This window comes from Vigna angularis, chromosome 7 (genome assembly GCF_016808095.1).
Source record: "Vigna angularis cultivar LongXiaoDou No.4 chromosome 7, ASM1680809v1, whole genome shotgun sequence".
NCBI classification, from domain to species: Eukaryota; Viridiplantae; Streptophyta; class Magnoliopsida; order Fabales; family Fabaceae; genus Vigna; species Vigna angularis.
In genome coordinates, this window is record NC_068976.1 from 16,093,954 (window position 1) to 16,111,879 (window position 17,926).

Sequence of the window (17,926 nt, forward strand, 5' to 3'; positions counted from 1 at the left end):
GAAAATTTTAGAAGTACCTCAATTAGTACTAAAATTAATGAAATAATTAATTATCTCTGTAAAAGTTGAAATAAGTAATAATAAATAAAACAAGAAAAGATAATAAGATATAAAGATAATAATGAAAGAAAATTAAATAAACTATGATATGTAATTTAATTAAAGTCTTAAATAAGTTACTTTGAAGTACTTAATATTTCTTAAGAAAAAAAAATGGAAAAAAAGAAAGAAAAATAATAATATATGTGTCAATTAAACTCTAATTAGTTGATTTATCATAATTTGAGTTAAAACCAAGTCAATTCAATCCAACTCATTTTTTTTTGTAAAAATAACTTTTTTTTGGAATTTGATTTAAACTAAACAACACAAATAAAATATTAATGACATACTAATCCTTTGGTTAAATGAGTTGGCTGGAAGTGGGTTGTTATAGAATGAGTTAACGAACTTTTGAGTGATTTATTCAAGTCTTTAAATTGACAACTCTCTTTCTCGAATATCCTTTTATACAGTTTTAATATCGCTCGTTATATTATATTAATGTTTTAAAAATGTTATTTATTTATTGCCGATTGAACTACTATCACACGTATAAAATTTATGATAATGTATCTTCAATTTCAAGAAAGATCATAAATTGAAAAAAAAAACGAAATTGTGAAGGTCAAAATGCAAGGAGGATGTGAATAACCTGAAACCAATTGAAATAAATTTATATATGAAATTATCATACAACTCGTAGTACTGACATTCTGATAAAGCTCTAAAAAAAGGAATTACAACTTCGAAATAAACCAAAACGTCTATGCAGTTTTAACCGGATACAACATTGCCACTCGTAAATCCTGAAAATGCTTACACATAAGCAAGATACTCGCTCATCTCATTCGTTCGAAGACACGTTAAATTGTTTGTTTCAAATAATAAAAACTACAAAGATACAATTTATTGAATAAATAAAATTAAATAGAGAGAAGAAAGATCATACCTTACATAAAATGAAAAGAAAGAAAAATATTTACATACATAAACCTCTACATGGAAGCTAAAAGGTCTCTCATCTCTGCAACAGATGGGATGGTCTCCGTAGGGTAAATCTTAGCCACAAGTTGGGCAAAACTTTCGTACTTATCAAGAAACTCCTTCTGCAAAAATTTAAAAAATACGATTAATTTGCATGCATTTGCAGCTTATTTTTACAATCAGAAATCTGCATTGGAAAAATACTTGATTGCGTGAAGTTGGAATAAATGTTCACACAACAACAAAATTAAATCCAATTTAGTTGTCATTCAAATGTAGCTTAAACTTTGGCAAAATTGCACTTGCTATCAACCAAACTAGCGAAACACTTCTTAGACACTTCACTGACTTTTGGCAAATATTTTAGTGGAAAAGCCTTGATTAAGGACATCTTACCTTGCATTTGTCCCATAAAGAGGGTAATAGTTCCTCTGAAGTCAAGTTCTTTTGCAGTTTCTTATACATCGTAGCAATGGACTTGTCCACCTAAGTAGAGGAGAAAAGACATAAGTTCAAAGGCAGACATGAGTATAGGATCTTTCAAGAAAACCAGAATCACCGTACCCCAGATAAACTGGATTTTAACATCTTCCGAAGATCCATTTTTGACAGTCCAAGCTGAAAAGGAATCTGAAATTTATGCAAAAGAATGAAACTCTGTTAATGTTGAAAGTCAAATTCAAATGTGAAATTTGTGTAACTAAATAATTCACAGTTCCATTCCATGCATCCAGGAAAACATAGACAAGAAGAGACAATGTTATGAGATGCATCAGCCAAACGTAATTCTTCAAGCTCATATAATTCGTCAGTGGTCATCCTTAGATGCCGGTAGTACTCAGTCAATGAAGTAGCTTCAATCACACGAAGTTAATTCATTCTTCTATCACTCTTTGGGATTCATCAGATGAAATTACCATTTTTTTGAAGAGGCCCCGTATTATACCCCTTTAGTTGAACCAAATGTTTCAATAAATCCACATTAGTGACCCCTAGTCAGTAATACACTCAGCCCAGCAACCTATAGGATTTTGTTATATCGTTTGAATCTCTTGGGATAGTTGATCACGGTCGATTCTAGAACACATGTGGGAAAATTGGTTATAACTGATAGTAGTGCTTACTTTACATTTTTTATATTTTGCTAGATTCTTTTTCTGTTAGTTGAAAGAGTGGGTTGCCAATTATTGGCTGTTGTACTTTGTTAAAAATTCCAGTGATGAAAAAATAGGAGACAGAAGAATAAATTTATCATTATGTAGCATCTTAGTATATTTATCTCATTTCTTAAAATAGAACAGTACCCTATCATGTGTCCAACTTGATCAACTGACTTGACCTTCTGTGGACCTGTCCAAGTCCGTTCGTGAACTCCCTCCCACTCTTTGAAAGGGACTCCAATCTTACAAGGTGACTTAGTTTCTCGCCCATAAACACAGTGACAGATGACTTCGTTTCTCTATCGCAAGGTGAATGTGAGTAAGGGAGGTTTGACCCATATGGTACAATTAACTTGAAATCACTTAGTTGCTAAGCAGTACACAACTATGGTCTTAGAGTAATAATACTTTTTCTCTGGTAGCTAAAATCGCTTGTCTATTTCTCTCTACGCAGCCAATAGGTCATTGACCATCATACTAATTATTATTAAAAATGTCTTCCTTCATTATGGTCTGTATAAAGAATATACTGTGCAACAGATCACTTGGTTTTGCTGCGTAGGGTAATTTGGGATTAGTTTTGATGGTTAGGCAAAGCAACCATATAAGGTTATATATTCATCAAAATAATTTCCCTTGCAAGAGGAATTTTATCATTCAAAATAAGTGCCAGAATAGATATATTTTGATAAAGTAATCCATGATGCTAACAAAGGATGGTAACAGTCAGTTATAATATATGAAAATATGTTATCATATCATAAACTGATACAACCTGTATCAAAGGTACCTGAGAAAAAATAAATGACAAACAACAGGAAATAAGGCAAAAGAAAGAATGTGAATGGATGAGAGCAAGCCCAGCGCCCCCTCTCTCAAGCAAGAGAAACCCTCGGCTCTAATTCTCAATTATCAATACCTCATACCTTATAACAGAAATGCACACATTATACTCCACTAACTAACTAGCAGCCAAAATTCCCCTTTCTACTCCTACCTTTCACAGAAGAAACAAAAACAAATTATTAATTAGATTTGGGCGTGTGCCTTGGCAGAATGAAATGGTTTCTTATCCCCTTTAGAGGCACTGTTCCTATCATACAATTTAAAATATCAGAAATTATTCTTAAGGTTAGTTTCTTACTTTCACATTAGGGCTTATCATATTTCTGTATCAATTCAGTGATTCATTCTCTCTTGTTTCTCTTCCTCCTTATATATCTACAACATCATTATTTCAACCAGAGAAAGAAACATTGCAAACAGTTTGTTCAATAAATAGAATTTCTACACGTGACAAGATACAGTATAGCAGGAAGTACCCTGGAATCTATGAAGGATAAAAATACAGCATTATACACAGACCTCTTCAGGTGGAACAGTGAACATCAAGTCCTCAATCCTTCGAGCAAACTGGAAAAGGCGTTCAAATTGCTTTCCAATGCAAAAAAGTGATAATCAGTGGGGCCCACGGATGATACCAATTCATGTGTGTTGACACAAAAAATGGAAATAGAGAATAGATTATACTCACATAGTATATTATCATGCTAATATGACGTGTACAAGCTTGTTCATAGGCTTCACTGGCCTGATGATAAAATTTGGCCAAAGTGGGCACAATGTTGGCGAGGTCATACAAACTGAGTAAAATAAACAAAATCATTGAAAAATAGAAAATGTCTTTCTTTACACAATCAACTGAGTAAAATGGAACAGCCTTTAATTACCTATTCTGAAAGGCAGCATAGTTCTCAAAAAGAAAAATATCTGCATACTTTGGTTCTGTTTGAGCAATTTTTTCTAAAGTAGCAAACATTATGCTAACCTGTCAAACAAATTCCCACAGGCAGTGTTATGGTAACAGTTACGTAGTAAATTGAAAAGAAGAAATATTAAGGACTTATTTCCTCCTATGTAAGTTACAAACAAAAAACCACTGAAATTTCTCATATTAACTATCGATGCAGTGCATTAAGATTTTTAAGTATAATTCACCAAGGATTCGACATCATTTATAGAAAATGAAAAAGACACTGTTAGTTGTTGACCATGGGGTATAAATATGCTGAGCATAAATAATAAATACGATCAAAACATTTGACTAAAAGACAAATAGTATATGTCGATCACATGAATAATTCAAGATAAAGAAAATCTAGCAAAAACTCATTATAGAATACGTCCATCCTACAAGATGGCATGAAGATGCTACAACTAATCTTCGAGAAAAGAACAATATTGCTAGTATGGTTCCACTAAATTTCATCTATAATATATTTTAATTAGTTGTACTTATTTCTAATTTCTGATACTCATTTCTTATATGCTCTATTTGATCCAAGATCTTGACAACTAAAATCTATAATGTCTACCCACTTCCTCTTATTTTAATCTCATTACTCTTAAAAAGTATGTGCTTGAATTGTCAGAAAAATAAAAAGATATCATAAAACTGGATACAGTTTTTATCAAATCACTTACAAATTTTGTATATGCTTGGTCAACCAAATCCCTAGACTGACCCTGGATGTACTGCTCCATCCGAGTTGCAAGGGTTGCAAATCTATGCAAAACAGTTGACGAAGTATTTAGCATCAATCACAAAGAGAGACTTGACAGTTGAAATAAATACATACTAGAATGAAAAATTGCAACACAAACTTCTAATTGCTTCCAAAACAAAACCATTATCTCATAAATATCATTATCCATTGAAATGATTTTAACCAATCTGAGTATAGAACTGTACCTAATTAGCACATTGATCTTACACCAATTTTAATACAGTTTAAACAATTAAAATTCGTACCCAACTTGTACCACAAATGTGTGTGTGTAAGCTCAACCGGAAAAGTAAATTTTCCAAGAAAAAATTGAAAAATCATGTAATTTCAGGAACCCAAAATGAACTAACCCCCAGTGCAGTTTGCAAAAGGTAGGTATCAGAATAGAGCAATTTTACTGTAACATTTTTAATAGAGACAAAAATACCATGTTAAGATCCTTTCATGCCATTAGAGATACTATTCTACTTCTCTCTTTCTATGTTCCAAACTTTGCATAACTGGCTGAAAGGGTAGCAGACAAGTGTTGTACTACAATCATTACAAAAAACTTATTATTTTGGAGGAGGGGACAATTAAAAAAATTCATTTCACCTGGGAATATATGAGAGGACACCCATTTGGCGAATATTCTTTTCATTTCTTTCAATTTGATGGCAAGCTTCATCAACAAACTGCAAAAGCATTTCCAATTAAATAAATCAGGTAAGCATTTCAATTTACAAATGCAATGACAAAATAATCTTCCTCATGGTGCTAGTCACCTACACGGTTGAACTGCATAGATATCCGAGACTCCAGGTCACGAAGTAAATCACGTACAAATCCTGCTGCATCAGCTTTCTGACCAGATAGATAACGCTCTGTTATTCCATGCATTGATATACAGCGTAGAGGATCAATCTTGTATGCCCAATCCACAACAGCATAAAAGTCTTCCTGAAATCATATAAAAGAGTAGTTTTGTAGCTGTATTCACTGAATTTTTAAATATATTAAACCACTGCCAACAACTCAATAAAACCTGACCAATTATTACAAACAGTGTATTCAGTCTTAGTCTGTGAACTGAAATAGATTATATTCATCTCATAAATCCAATAATGTTGGCCTTCTAAAGGCTTATGCTTCATATTAAATATTTTCTTGTATACAAGAGTGGGTGGATTCTAGCACCTAGCTCCTGTTATGAACCACTCCTTTGTCTACCTCTTCTGCTTATTGCAGACATCTTCTATAAAACTATTGCCTTCTATACACCTTAAGCAGAAATACCGTTGCCAAGGGAAAGGTTGAGAATTAAGACACATTAGGCTTCAATAATTTATCTTCAATTTACCCTAGATTTGGTTTCTTGAATTAAGACTCATTTTAAAACTTATTTTTAAATCTTACAAGCTAGAGTTCAACTTTGTTCACACAGTTTTATAAAGAAATAATTTAGCTTAGTTTTTTTAAACAATTCAATATTTTGTATGCAATTCAATTCAGCAGTTGAATTCTTTTAACAGCACTACGACCTCTACTTTTATACAATTTGTTTTTTCCTTAAACAAATTTCTTTTTTATGACCCAAAAGACTAAACAAACCTAAATCTTATTGTCTCTCCTGCCACTATGCTAGATCCAGATCTCTTCATCACAAATATCAGAAGCACAAAAAGTTAATTCGGAGATAAAGAGAATTGCTGTGCATACTTGTATTCCATCAAGTAAATCCTTAAGTGATTTATTCAAAGCTTCAAGCTCAGCAGAAGTTTTACCTACAAAATGAAAGATATGGTCAAATTCTTGAAAAAAGATACAAAGGGAAACTAAACTGAACTATCTATCTGTACCTTCTAATTACATACATACATAAAGAGACACACACATACACACAGTAAAGGAGACTTTAAAAAATATTATCAGTTGATTTGAAACTTTTAATTTATAATAGTTGTTGATCATATATAATTTTAGTAAGAATTGTATTTAAAGAATAATTCAGTAGTTCACATTAATCTTATTAATCTTATTTATTATATATTTTAATATTTAAAATTAATTTTCTTAATTTTAATATTGAGAGTAATAAGCTATTTATTAATTATTTTAATATTTTGATATTAAGTAGTAACAATAAATACTATATTACTATGTTGCATTTACAAGACAAGATGTATTTAAATAAACAATTGGTTGATTACCCCTGTTATAAAGTATGCAATGGTTATTGTAGACACTTTCTCCTTAAATAAGTTTATATATGTCACTATATTAATTCTCAAATTACCATTTTCCTGAATTTTTAATATGCAACTAGTATGCAAAAAGTGAATTATTATGTTTAGTAAGTAAACTAAAAAAGCTAACCTATTCTGACTTTAAAATTTGATAAAACATATTTTTAAAATTCATGAAAATTCTAAAATCTATTTGCCAAAAAAAAAATTACAAAACAAATAATTATTAATCCACTAATTAAATATTAAAATACAAAACTAGTGAAATATATCTTTAATTATTATTGTTCATAAAACATATTTTAAAATAGTAAAACAAAAATGATAAAATGACTTTTTGTGAAAAAATAATGTAATTTTCATGCTCTTTATCTGCTATTTTTGTAAATAGATAAATAAATATATTTGTTCTTTTTATAACATTAATTACTGTATGTATTTATAAATAATGAATTGTATATTGTGTTTCTGAATAAAAAATATATTTTTAATATAAGAATAAAGATTCTATCGTCAATTTTTTATTTTATCTCTTAAAATAATGTGATTCACAATAGTATTCAATGGAAATTAAATGAATTCTTCTTATTCTGATGTGTATATGGTATGCTTATCAATATCAAATTTTCACCTTTTAACTTTATATCAATTTAATTTATTATACTACATGTATTTTTCATGTTATTATTGCTTCTACAATAAATATAGTTAAAAATAATTCATAATAAAAACATAAAAAATACATGTTATATAATATATACAATCACAAGAATAGACAATCAGTTTTATATTACATACACATAAATAACTAAATCTTATTTTAACATTTGTATTAACAAAGTTCATACAGGTATTGCATCAACTCACAATAAGTTTTAAATATCACAGTTTTTTTAATTTTTTTGTTCTAAAAAACATCCACAATTTTAATGTAATTATAAGTTGCGAACTATTAAATATTTTATAAAATTTAGTGACAAACACATTTTAAAAAACTACAAGTGTAAAACGTCTATACTCAACTAATAGATTAAAAATATTAAACATGACACTATTCTTGGTGAGTCAGGTATGAGTACCAGATTTGCTGTCATTCTCATCAATGTCCATAATTCCCAAATCATCATCATCATCATCATATCCAGTTTTGTTTCCATTAACAACACCTCCAGGAGGAACGAGTGTAGGGACTTCAAAGCACATGAAGTGTGCAAAAAAAGAACTCTGCAATTTATGCCATGAAGAATTACACATTTCAAATATTAAAGACAAATCTGCGCTGAAAATGAAAGAATATAAAAAGATCACCTCATCCACCAGAAGTGGAATAAAAATTGTAAGCATCTTCGCATAAGCATCAGAAACTGTGGAAGTGTCTGTAGCATTTACATTTTGACCAGAACCTGAAGAACCTTCGAGCCAAACAGTTGGATTTCTAGATGCTTTAGTACTAGCACGAAGCTCATTTGCAAACTCACGGGCCTGTCAAAGAATGTATGAAGCCTTAGACTCCACATACTAGGCCTACCATGGCATAAAGTACAATAGAGGTTAAATGTGTTTTAGGCCTCAATTTTCGGACAAAATTGGTTTTAGTCCCTACACCTTAAATAAGGTGATTTTGGAGTCTGTAACTTTGATAATTGGTGAATGATAAGGAAAGATGATGGCAATTTTTTTAAAATAAACTAGAATAGTATTTAATTTATATTTTAATTCCCTAAAGTAAGATGTCAAACTCCTAGGGTCATTATTCTAGTAAAGTTCCATAAAATGGCAAAAGATTCATCAATCATAAAAAATGGGGACCAAAATCATCATTTTAAAGTAGAGGGACAAAAACTGATTTTGATAAAAAAATGAGACCTACAACGCACTTTAACAAAAATCCCATAAGACCCAGAATTCTAATATTAACTAGAAGACATCTTTAGGTCAAATACCAAATCGCAATCACAATTCAACGAACTCCGGTTAAGGAAGATCAAAACACAAATGATGCATCACTAGTGGTGGAGGATCTGCTATTCAAGTATTAATAAAATTAATCCAGGTTGAAAAGTACATCCCCTCTTGATCTAGTTAAGCAATGATAGATGCAATAAAGTTATTTGCTTTTGACACCTTTTTTAAAAGATAGTTGTTGAGATTATGGGTATACAGCAAGGAAAAGGAGATAAGGGCGAATGAGTATATTGAGATTGATATTTACTCGATATGTCACAAAGTCTTGCAAAATGATGAAAAAAACATAAAGCACCCACCTTCATTTTATACTAATATTAGATTAAAGAAGGAAATAAATCGTTATTTATTTTTCAAATCTCTCTACAAATTCTGCAGATAATAAAGAAATATTAAAGGCAAGTGAGAGACAATCTAACATACTCTAAAATTTTCTGAGATATAATATGGACAATTTACATGATATAATCTATAAAAAATATTACATGATTTTTTTTTAATGCAGTGGAAGATTATTTCCGGCAGGAACATAAAAAAGTGTAAGAAGTTCCTTTTTCTCACTCCTAGTTACGTCAATCATGGAGAAAACAATCCAAGTAACCTAGCTCCTTCCAATACTAACACGACCATAACAAAATCCTGAAGTTTAACATGATAAGGCCCGAGTTTTAGCAGGCCGGAATGCTGAATCTGAGGGTCAAACGGAGGCTTTAGGATAAAGCTAAGCACTACGTGAAACACAGCTACATAACTAATAATTTTTCTCCCATTTCGTTCAAAACCAAAAGGAGCCCAACTAAACTTATGCCTGGTAAGACAAATCTTAAAAATAAATGTTCTACAACATAAAACATGCCAAATAACACAAACTCAACAGCTTAATTTGGAACAAGTTACACTTTAATGTTATATCACTCACAAGATAGTCACAGGAAAAAAATTTAAAATTGGGAGATCTATTCTCCCTGGAACTTTATAATCCTCCTGCCAATGATTGATTTTTTATTTATTTTGTATGTACTGATTAGCTAAGAAATCATATTAATTATTTTTTTTCACATTTGTAATAATGCTCCTTGCTTAATTACAAAAATAAAGGAATGCATGATCATAATAAGAAAATATAAAAAAAAAACATGATGTGCAACAAACCTCCCTACGAAGAAGCAAGTTTAGAGAACTGCAGTAAGCTTTTCTCAGCGGACCCAAGCAATTCTTGTCAAGACTCTGCAAGTGTCCAGAAATATTATTTAGGTAGAAAAAGAAAATTACTGGACATATATATGTATCCAAAACAAAATTCACGCAAAATAATAGTAAGGATTATTTGATTTGAGAATAAGTTTTCTATTTCATTTTCTGCTGTAACTTTTTTGTACAAAAAATGACGTGATTTATTTATTTGTTTTCTATTTTAAGATATTTATACAAGGAAAAGGCAAACCAAAGTTCTACAAAAGCTTTGAAAATAGGGAACAAAATGAAAACAGAAAGCATTTTGTCAAGGTAAATAGGTTCTTGGTCCCAAATTTTTAACCTTCAAATGTTGCAGAAGACGTGCATATGTCCTGCACTTGTACCGCAGGTCAGCATGATCAGGCCTCTTTAACTGTCCTCGCTGTATAGAGCAAGCAGAAAAAAATGATACCAATAAATTCAATCAAAAGACTCCAGGGATAACAATTCTATAACAAATATGTAGAAAATACCTGGGAAAAGTAGCTTTTATCACTTATCATGAAGTCCACCAAGCTAGCAAAATAATTTCTCAAGAATTCAGATGCTCTCCTGACAAAAGTAGATTTTAATTTTTCAAGTTCTGCACGCTTTTCTTTAACCTGTAAGGGGTTGCAGGAATCAGAACAGATGGTTTTTAGGCCCAACACATATTTGCCATATCAACCAAAGCCAGACTATTTTCACTATTCTTTGTGATGCCAAATTCGTAGCACTCTTACAATATTCCCAGACAAAGAAAAATGATAGAAATAATGGATGAAAAATCATCAGTCACCTTGAAAAGATTTCCATTAATACTTTTCTAACAAACAAGCACAGTCTCATGGATAATTTTTGTTTCCTAAATGCCTAAGTCATAATTGACTTATTTTACCAAATGATTTTTAAGAGAGAAGTAAGAAGCGAACATACAGCTCTCATGTTTGCATAACTAGGGTCTAGATTAGGTGCTTCAAGGCCACGCAAGGCACTAGTCAACCATTCACATGCCTCAACATTTTGAAGCATTCGAGCTTCATCAAATGAACCTCCTGTCAAACTTGCAGCATACTACACCCAACAAAAACTCATTAAAATAAATACAAGCTAGGAAGTTCATTTGGCTTACATTAGGAAACAGGGTATACCTCAGAAGGGACACGCAACCGCTCAAGAAGCTTATCAAGCTCTTCAATGAGAGATTTGTTATTAACTGATTGCATTTCCAGATTGTTATTACGGGTTTCTATCTGGACACAAGAAAAGTTATAAGGAAAAAAGTATATTAAGAGACAGTGCTTCTCAAGAACTCCAACATCAGAAATTATATCACCTAGATAACCTAGAAAAGCAAACAATACTAAAATATCATAAAGCAAATTTCACAGCACTACAAAAATGTCATTTTGAAGAAATAATTGTGACCATAATTTACGCACACTAGACTCACTGAAGCTTATAATTAAACTAGAAATTGGGTAGTGTAAAAATATCTGGATAGCTGTTTCCAGGCTAAACATATATCAGGATACAGATGTTTTTACTTTCATATCTTGGTTTACCATTAACTACCTTCATCCTTATATGCAAAGACCCTTTTCAGAAAATTGCTTGTCCCCTTTTTAAACTGTCACTTGCATTAAGTTTTTTCCCTAAAATACCCTTAGTTAATTAACAGACTTTAAGCCAAAAATAATAGATGCTATTAATTAATGAGATGAAGTCTTTCTCTTATGAGGATTGGACTGATACATAAATCCCCTTGCCTTAGCAAAGCAACAAGGAGAACTAAACAAATGATTCATGTTTCCAGTAAACACTGCCATTAGAAACAGAGTAAATTGTATCTAGGAAATTTATACTTTTTAAGTGAAGGGTACATGTCCTTACTGATGCAATATCCTCCCTCATGTGCCGGAGTTTTACATTGAATATGCTTAACCATTCATCCATATCTTCCACAACACTGGTCGCTGCTTCAAGCCCTTGCATAACCTGCGCAAGGCACACATGTAGCATGAACCAATCTATAAAAGCAAATTAATTTGTTATAAACTAGGGAAAAAGTGGCACTCCTTGCCCCTTGTGTTTTTAAAAAAATAAATGAAAAATAAAAAGAGCAATAATGAAGGTTAAATAACAAATCGCAGGTGGGGGTTATTATTGGAAAAGTGGAGCAAGGGAGTGAACAAAGACTAAATAAAAAATAAGATTGTGGGAAGAAATAATAGGCAGTTATAGGAGTAAAATAAGATGTACAAAATGTGTACATTAAAACATCATATTCCCTTTATATATAGTATAGATATCTAATGAACATGGAGATTTGTGAAATTGATTTAGCAACTGTATTAGTTTAAAAATGAAAAAAATGAAATAGTGTTATACAGTTACAACTTGAAATATCAGCAGCACAAAATATTTAGTTTCAAAAAGACAAAATCAGATTGATTTCATAAAAAAAAAAAAACGAGTCCAGGATTTTAAATAACCTAATCATAGATTAGTCAAAAGAAAATCCTAGTTCAATCCATCATGTAAAACAAAGGGAGAAAATTAAACCGCCATAAAACAAATGAACCAAGTCTGACAAGAACATATATAGCAAAAAATATGGCAATACTCACCAAAGAAATATCTTAAAATTTTGGTTCACAGCTTCATTCAATTCTTATAAACCAACTTGTAAAGTAAGAATTGACCAAGCTTTATAAACTCTATTCAAGTTACAACTCTAGTTGATTTAGGATTAAGCACTCACTTCAAGGTTGCAAATAGGCAACACAAAGAGCCTCCAATTAATGTGGGCCACATGTAACCAACCGCAACTAATGTGGCTTTTCAACACACCCCTGCATACCTAGGGCTATGGGCGGACAAAGTATGACAATGCAAGTGGCTCAACCGGGCATTAAACCTAAATCAACCCCACAAAATTAATTTCTAAGGAAATGATTGCCCAAGCTTTATAATCTCTATAAATCATTTCTCTAATTGATGTAGGACTCGCACCTCCTCAAGGCTGCAACTAAGGCAACCCAAAAAGGCTGCAAATAAGTTAGACTAGGGTAACCAAAACTTCCATTGAAAGGTCATAACTAAGAACAGTAATACCTCATCCATCAAAGGTTCACTTTCTAAAAGAGAATGCACATTTGCTGCTTCGAGAGCCTGGAGCTCCCTCTTCAACCTTTCAGAAAATTCTTCTGCTTCACCTATACCCATCACATAACTGCACAAATAAAAATATAAAAAGAAACTCAACCATTTATTGAATGAAACTAGCACTGTGAAATAAGTCCTAATACATGATTTAGTCAAACTGAATTATTTACAAATCTAACCGTGTCATCTTAAATTTGACAAATATGTTACAATCATTATGTATAACACTATTTAATAATTATGAATTCCCTATATCAATATGAATCATAAAATGTGGCCAGCAGTTTTGTAAGGGAAGACACAGAGACTCAAGTGTAACCCTAGGATTTAAAAAACCTGGTTCCACAATTACCAAAACCGTAGGCCAATATTTCAAGAAAATTCTTATCATGAATACCTATCCTCAATAAAACAAAGAAGAATAGAACCTACGTTCCCAAAAGAGCTTCCATGTCCTCTTCCTCTGCCTGGGAGACAAGTTCCTTTTCAACATTAACTTTTAATTCTGTCTCCCTCACAACAGATGATGCAACAGGACCACCATCTCGTACTTTATTCTGAGCAGGGACGGCGGGTGTATTTTCCTATTCCACAGTTTATGAAAATAAATAATTAGACCAGGAAGCTTACATTCAATAATTAACTGAATAATGTAACAAGAATTTCGCAGAGACAGTCCAACACTATGCTTGGATGGGAAGTTAAGAGGGAAGAAGGATAGAAAAGGAAAAGGAAAATTCAACTTTAATCCTTGTCTGGGAGATTTTAAAGGAGGGGGAGGAATGGGATGTATTCCCCTTGGGGACCCATACCCCTCAACTTGGCAAGCAAACAGTGAAAATTATTCATTCAAATTAAATAAGGACTAGTAACTTTCTTCTTCTCTGCGCTTAACTTTGAATGGAAAGGAAATTCCCCTCCCTTTTTACTTCATGAAGGAGATTTAACTCTTCCCCTTCCCTCCCTCTACCCAACTTCCAAACATATTAACATCCCCAGCTTGAAGTCATAGACTTGATATGTCACATTCCATACAGAGTAGCAAATAAAAATTAATTATTAAGGAATAGAGGTGAAAAGAATTCAGCTCGGTAAAACAGAATGAGGGCTACTTGATTATAAAGAAGCACCAAAGAGATTATATTGCACCTTAGCCCAAAGAGCCATCTCCACAACATCTATACCGACAACCTTCGGAAGGCGACCCAAAACATCTTTGCATATGTTCAAGATGCAAAGAAGAAGGCGATTCCTACAAGATAAGTGATGGGCATTATGAGAAAATTTTCATCCCCTCACACAGAACTCAACCACTAACTAACTGTCTATGCATAGATTTTCAAATATAACCTGTCATCAATATTGCGCATGGTCCATTGAGGAGGAGCCACACTCTGGCTTCTAAGGTTATCAAATCCCTGCAAGATACACAAGAATCAGCCTAACAAGCATATAGTGGGGAAAAAGACCAAAACTAAACTCCAAAACAGGGAATGGTATGCTTCTCATAGCCTCTGTTCCTGAAACTGAGAACATAGAACATAAAGATCCCATCCATTATAGAACTTTACCAGAGTAAATGTACATCCACTGGGATCATTTGCTACAACTTCCACTTTTGACAGATGCTTCAGCTTGTATAGCTTTGCAGGCTGCAAGCACAACAGTTTTACAAAGTTGAAAATGCTAGACGGGAGGATGGTGAAGAAATGCCACCCAAAAAGAGAACACGTGACAAGAAACAACATCTAATGAGGAATCTCTAGCTACTCTGAATTCAATTTGTGGGGGAGGGGGAATCATATCTTTTCTCGATAAAAGAAACTATTAGACAGTCCAGAATCACCAGACGACCTTGGTCTTGGTCAATCTCAAATTGGATCCATGGCCAAGCTTCTCAGGTAATGAGAAAGAGTTAATAAACCTCGGTTGTGTTTTATGTTGAAACTGACTTGACCATGGTTGTCTGGAATTTATTATATAATAATTGCTGGATCATCAGCTAAAATCCAAGCATATGAAAATAAGAAAAAGAAAAACAAATTACTTCAAGAACTCCTCCCGTAGAATACTTCAATACGCGAAGAAAAGCCGATGTCCTCTGACCCTTCGATTTTGCTGCAGCAAATACCACGTCATCACCAACAACTACACAAATGCAGAGTTCAACAAACAATTAAAACACAACACACGCTGAAGAAACCACACACAAATACTCCCGCCTTAAGATCCAACAAGCTACATATTACAAAAGGCACAAGAAGTTAATCAAGCACTACTGCATAAACCATAGCTAAACCTAATGCGATGTGTGGAAGCTTCAAAGTGCAGTTATAAAATAAATAAAAAATCAATATTCACATCAGAGTAGTTAATTTAATTCCTTGAAAGCTAAAACATTGGTGGAATCTCGAGCAAGCAAAATGAAAGTAGCGAGCATAGGAAACAGTGGAATCGAGATTTGTAGAGAGGGGATTAGAGGAAGGTAACTGGAGAGAGCGAGAACCCTAGGCTTGGCCATTTGGCGACCGAGCTTGGACGATTTTCCTAAGATGCCGTGACCCTTGGCGACCCGAAGCGCCATCACGATCTTCTGCTTGGTATCCTCAATTGCGGCTTCGCAAGCTCGCCGGAGGTCGCCGTCATCGGCGCTCGATTTCGCCATTTAGCGTTCGTCGCCAATCTCGAAGCTCTATCGTAACTGAAAGAGAGAGAAGAAGAAGAAGAAGCAAAGTAAAAAAGTCCGTAGCATAGTCACAGACTAAATGAGAGAAAAACATACTTTTCTTTGAACCAGAATCTTCTGCAATTCGATTTTGAACTGCGTGCATCGCAACCGTTTATTTTACTTCTAGCTGAATTAATATTAATAAGAAAATAAAATGTATGGTGAGAGATTGAAATGCAGCTTATTACAGATATTTTAAACTGTGGAGGATCCATATCCGTGCTGGCCATGGTGGATTTGTTTTGTTTACTTTTGTTTTACTGGCAGTCAATTTTGACGCAGTTCACCGTTTCACCCTGCAGTCGTAGACCAAAACCTTAATTGTTTTTCTTTTCATAATTTCTGTATTTTCTAAGGATTAAAAGAGAAAATAAAAAAATAAACCTTAATTGTTTTTCTTTTTACAATTTTTTGTATTTTCTAAGGATTAAAAGAGAAAATAAAAAAATAATCTTCGTCCTTGTCTTGATATAGCGGTTAATTAATAACATATTTTCACGTTTATATATATATATATATATATATATATATATATATATATATATATATATATATATATATATATATATATATATATATATATATATATATATATATATATATATATATATATATGGGGTTTCTTTTTTACATGAAGTATACAGGGAAGAAATATTAGAAGTGTAATTTTATTTTATAAAACGAAATTTCGGACTTTTAAACGGTACACGTATTATTTTACATATATTTTAATTTGTTTACATTTTATAATTTTAAAATAAAATAAATTGAATAGAATATTTTACTTCTTTGAAATACTCGTTAACGATTTGCTATAACTGTTATACATAAAGAGCATAAAAATATATTAGTTTTTAAACACTTTATGTAACTTGAAATTATTAAACTTGTTAGATTTGAAAAAAATTATGAGTTATAGGTAAATTATGTTTAGTGATATAATGAAAGTATGGATTTTAACTTAAGCACAACAAAGAAGTTGTGCAAACAAAACGCAACTTTCATTACAAAATTATGTTAAAAGAAGTTAATGAGCATGATTTTGATCAAGAAGACTGCTAAACATATGAAGTTCTGAACAAATAAGACAATTTATAATTTTTTTTAATGTGTGAAATCATACAGGAATAATATATCTTAAGTGCAAAAATAAAGCATTGGAATCATAAGAGAAGTACAACATAAGGTTGTGATGAACTCTTCTTCACAAAAATTGAACTAATTATTTTGGAATTAATTGTGTCAAATTTTAATTTCAATGTAAAATAATATAAATTTTAATCATCTACGAAGAATTTGATAAAGTGGGTCTTGGAGATCTCATGCCGATTACAAATAAAATGATTTCATAGTATATACGTGAATATAAATTTTATGTTACAAGTTGGTTTTATAATATTGAATTAGACATAAAGTCAATTTCTTAACATAATATCAAAATCATGAAATAGAATTTATTCTAACGAAATTTGTTGTTTATTAAATTTATTATTCCATCCGTTATATCATATCATCCATTAATGTCCAATCCCACACACAAAATATATATGTTTCGATGTAAAGGTTGTGTGTTAGAAGTCTCACGTTAACTAGAATCAAGAACAATTTACAGTATATAAATTGATGCACACATCGCCTTATAAATTGGTTATGAAATTGAGTGAAACTCAAAACTCACTTATTGATGGTGAAAAAGATTAATAAGTGTGATGAAAACAATGTCAAATGTGTGTTAATTGCATGTAATAACAATTATTAATTTAAATCATTAATTAAAATAATAACAAGCACTTAAATTATTTGTTGCAATTTTGAAAAATCCAATTGAAAAATAATAAGTGAATGCAGAAGGATACACTCCCGATTGTGAAA

The 17,926-nt window shown here is 31.8% G+C and overlaps 1 protein-coding gene across 2 annotated transcripts; it reads right to left on the reverse strand.

Annotated features, from left to right (window-relative positions):
* Positions 1–686: 686 nt before the first annotated feature.
* LOC108346880 (exocyst complex component SEC3A) lies at positions 687–16,089 on the reverse strand. Of its 2 annotated transcripts, none has more exons than XM_017585950.2 (25): positions 15,817–16,089; positions 15,374–15,444; positions 14,898–14,978; positions 14,677–14,744; positions 14,476–14,578; positions 13,759–13,910; positions 13,276–13,393; positions 12,052–12,156; positions 11,310–11,411; positions 11,095–11,232; positions 10,653–10,781; positions 10,481–10,561; positions 10,096–10,170; positions 8,287–8,460; positions 8,058–8,202; positions 6,452–6,516; positions 5,522–5,692; positions 5,348–5,427; positions 4,671–4,752; positions 3,917–4,014; positions 3,721–3,829; positions 3,552–3,620; positions 1,591–1,656; positions 1,423–1,512; positions 687–1,148 (listed from the first exon to the last, which is right to left on the reverse strand). In XM_017585950.2, the coding sequence occupies exons 1-25, from the start codon at positions 15,989–15,991 to the stop codon at positions 1,038–1,040; spliced, it is 2,658 nt and encodes an 885-aa protein (XP_017441439.1). In that variant the 5' UTR covers positions 15,992–16,089; the 3' UTR covers positions 687–1,037. The 2 variants fall into 2 exon arrangements, with proteins under 2 accessions (XP_017441439.1, XP_017441432.1); XM_017585943.2 differs by having other exon boundaries at positions 15,374–15,474.
* Positions 16,090–17,926: the final 1,837 nt, after the last annotated feature.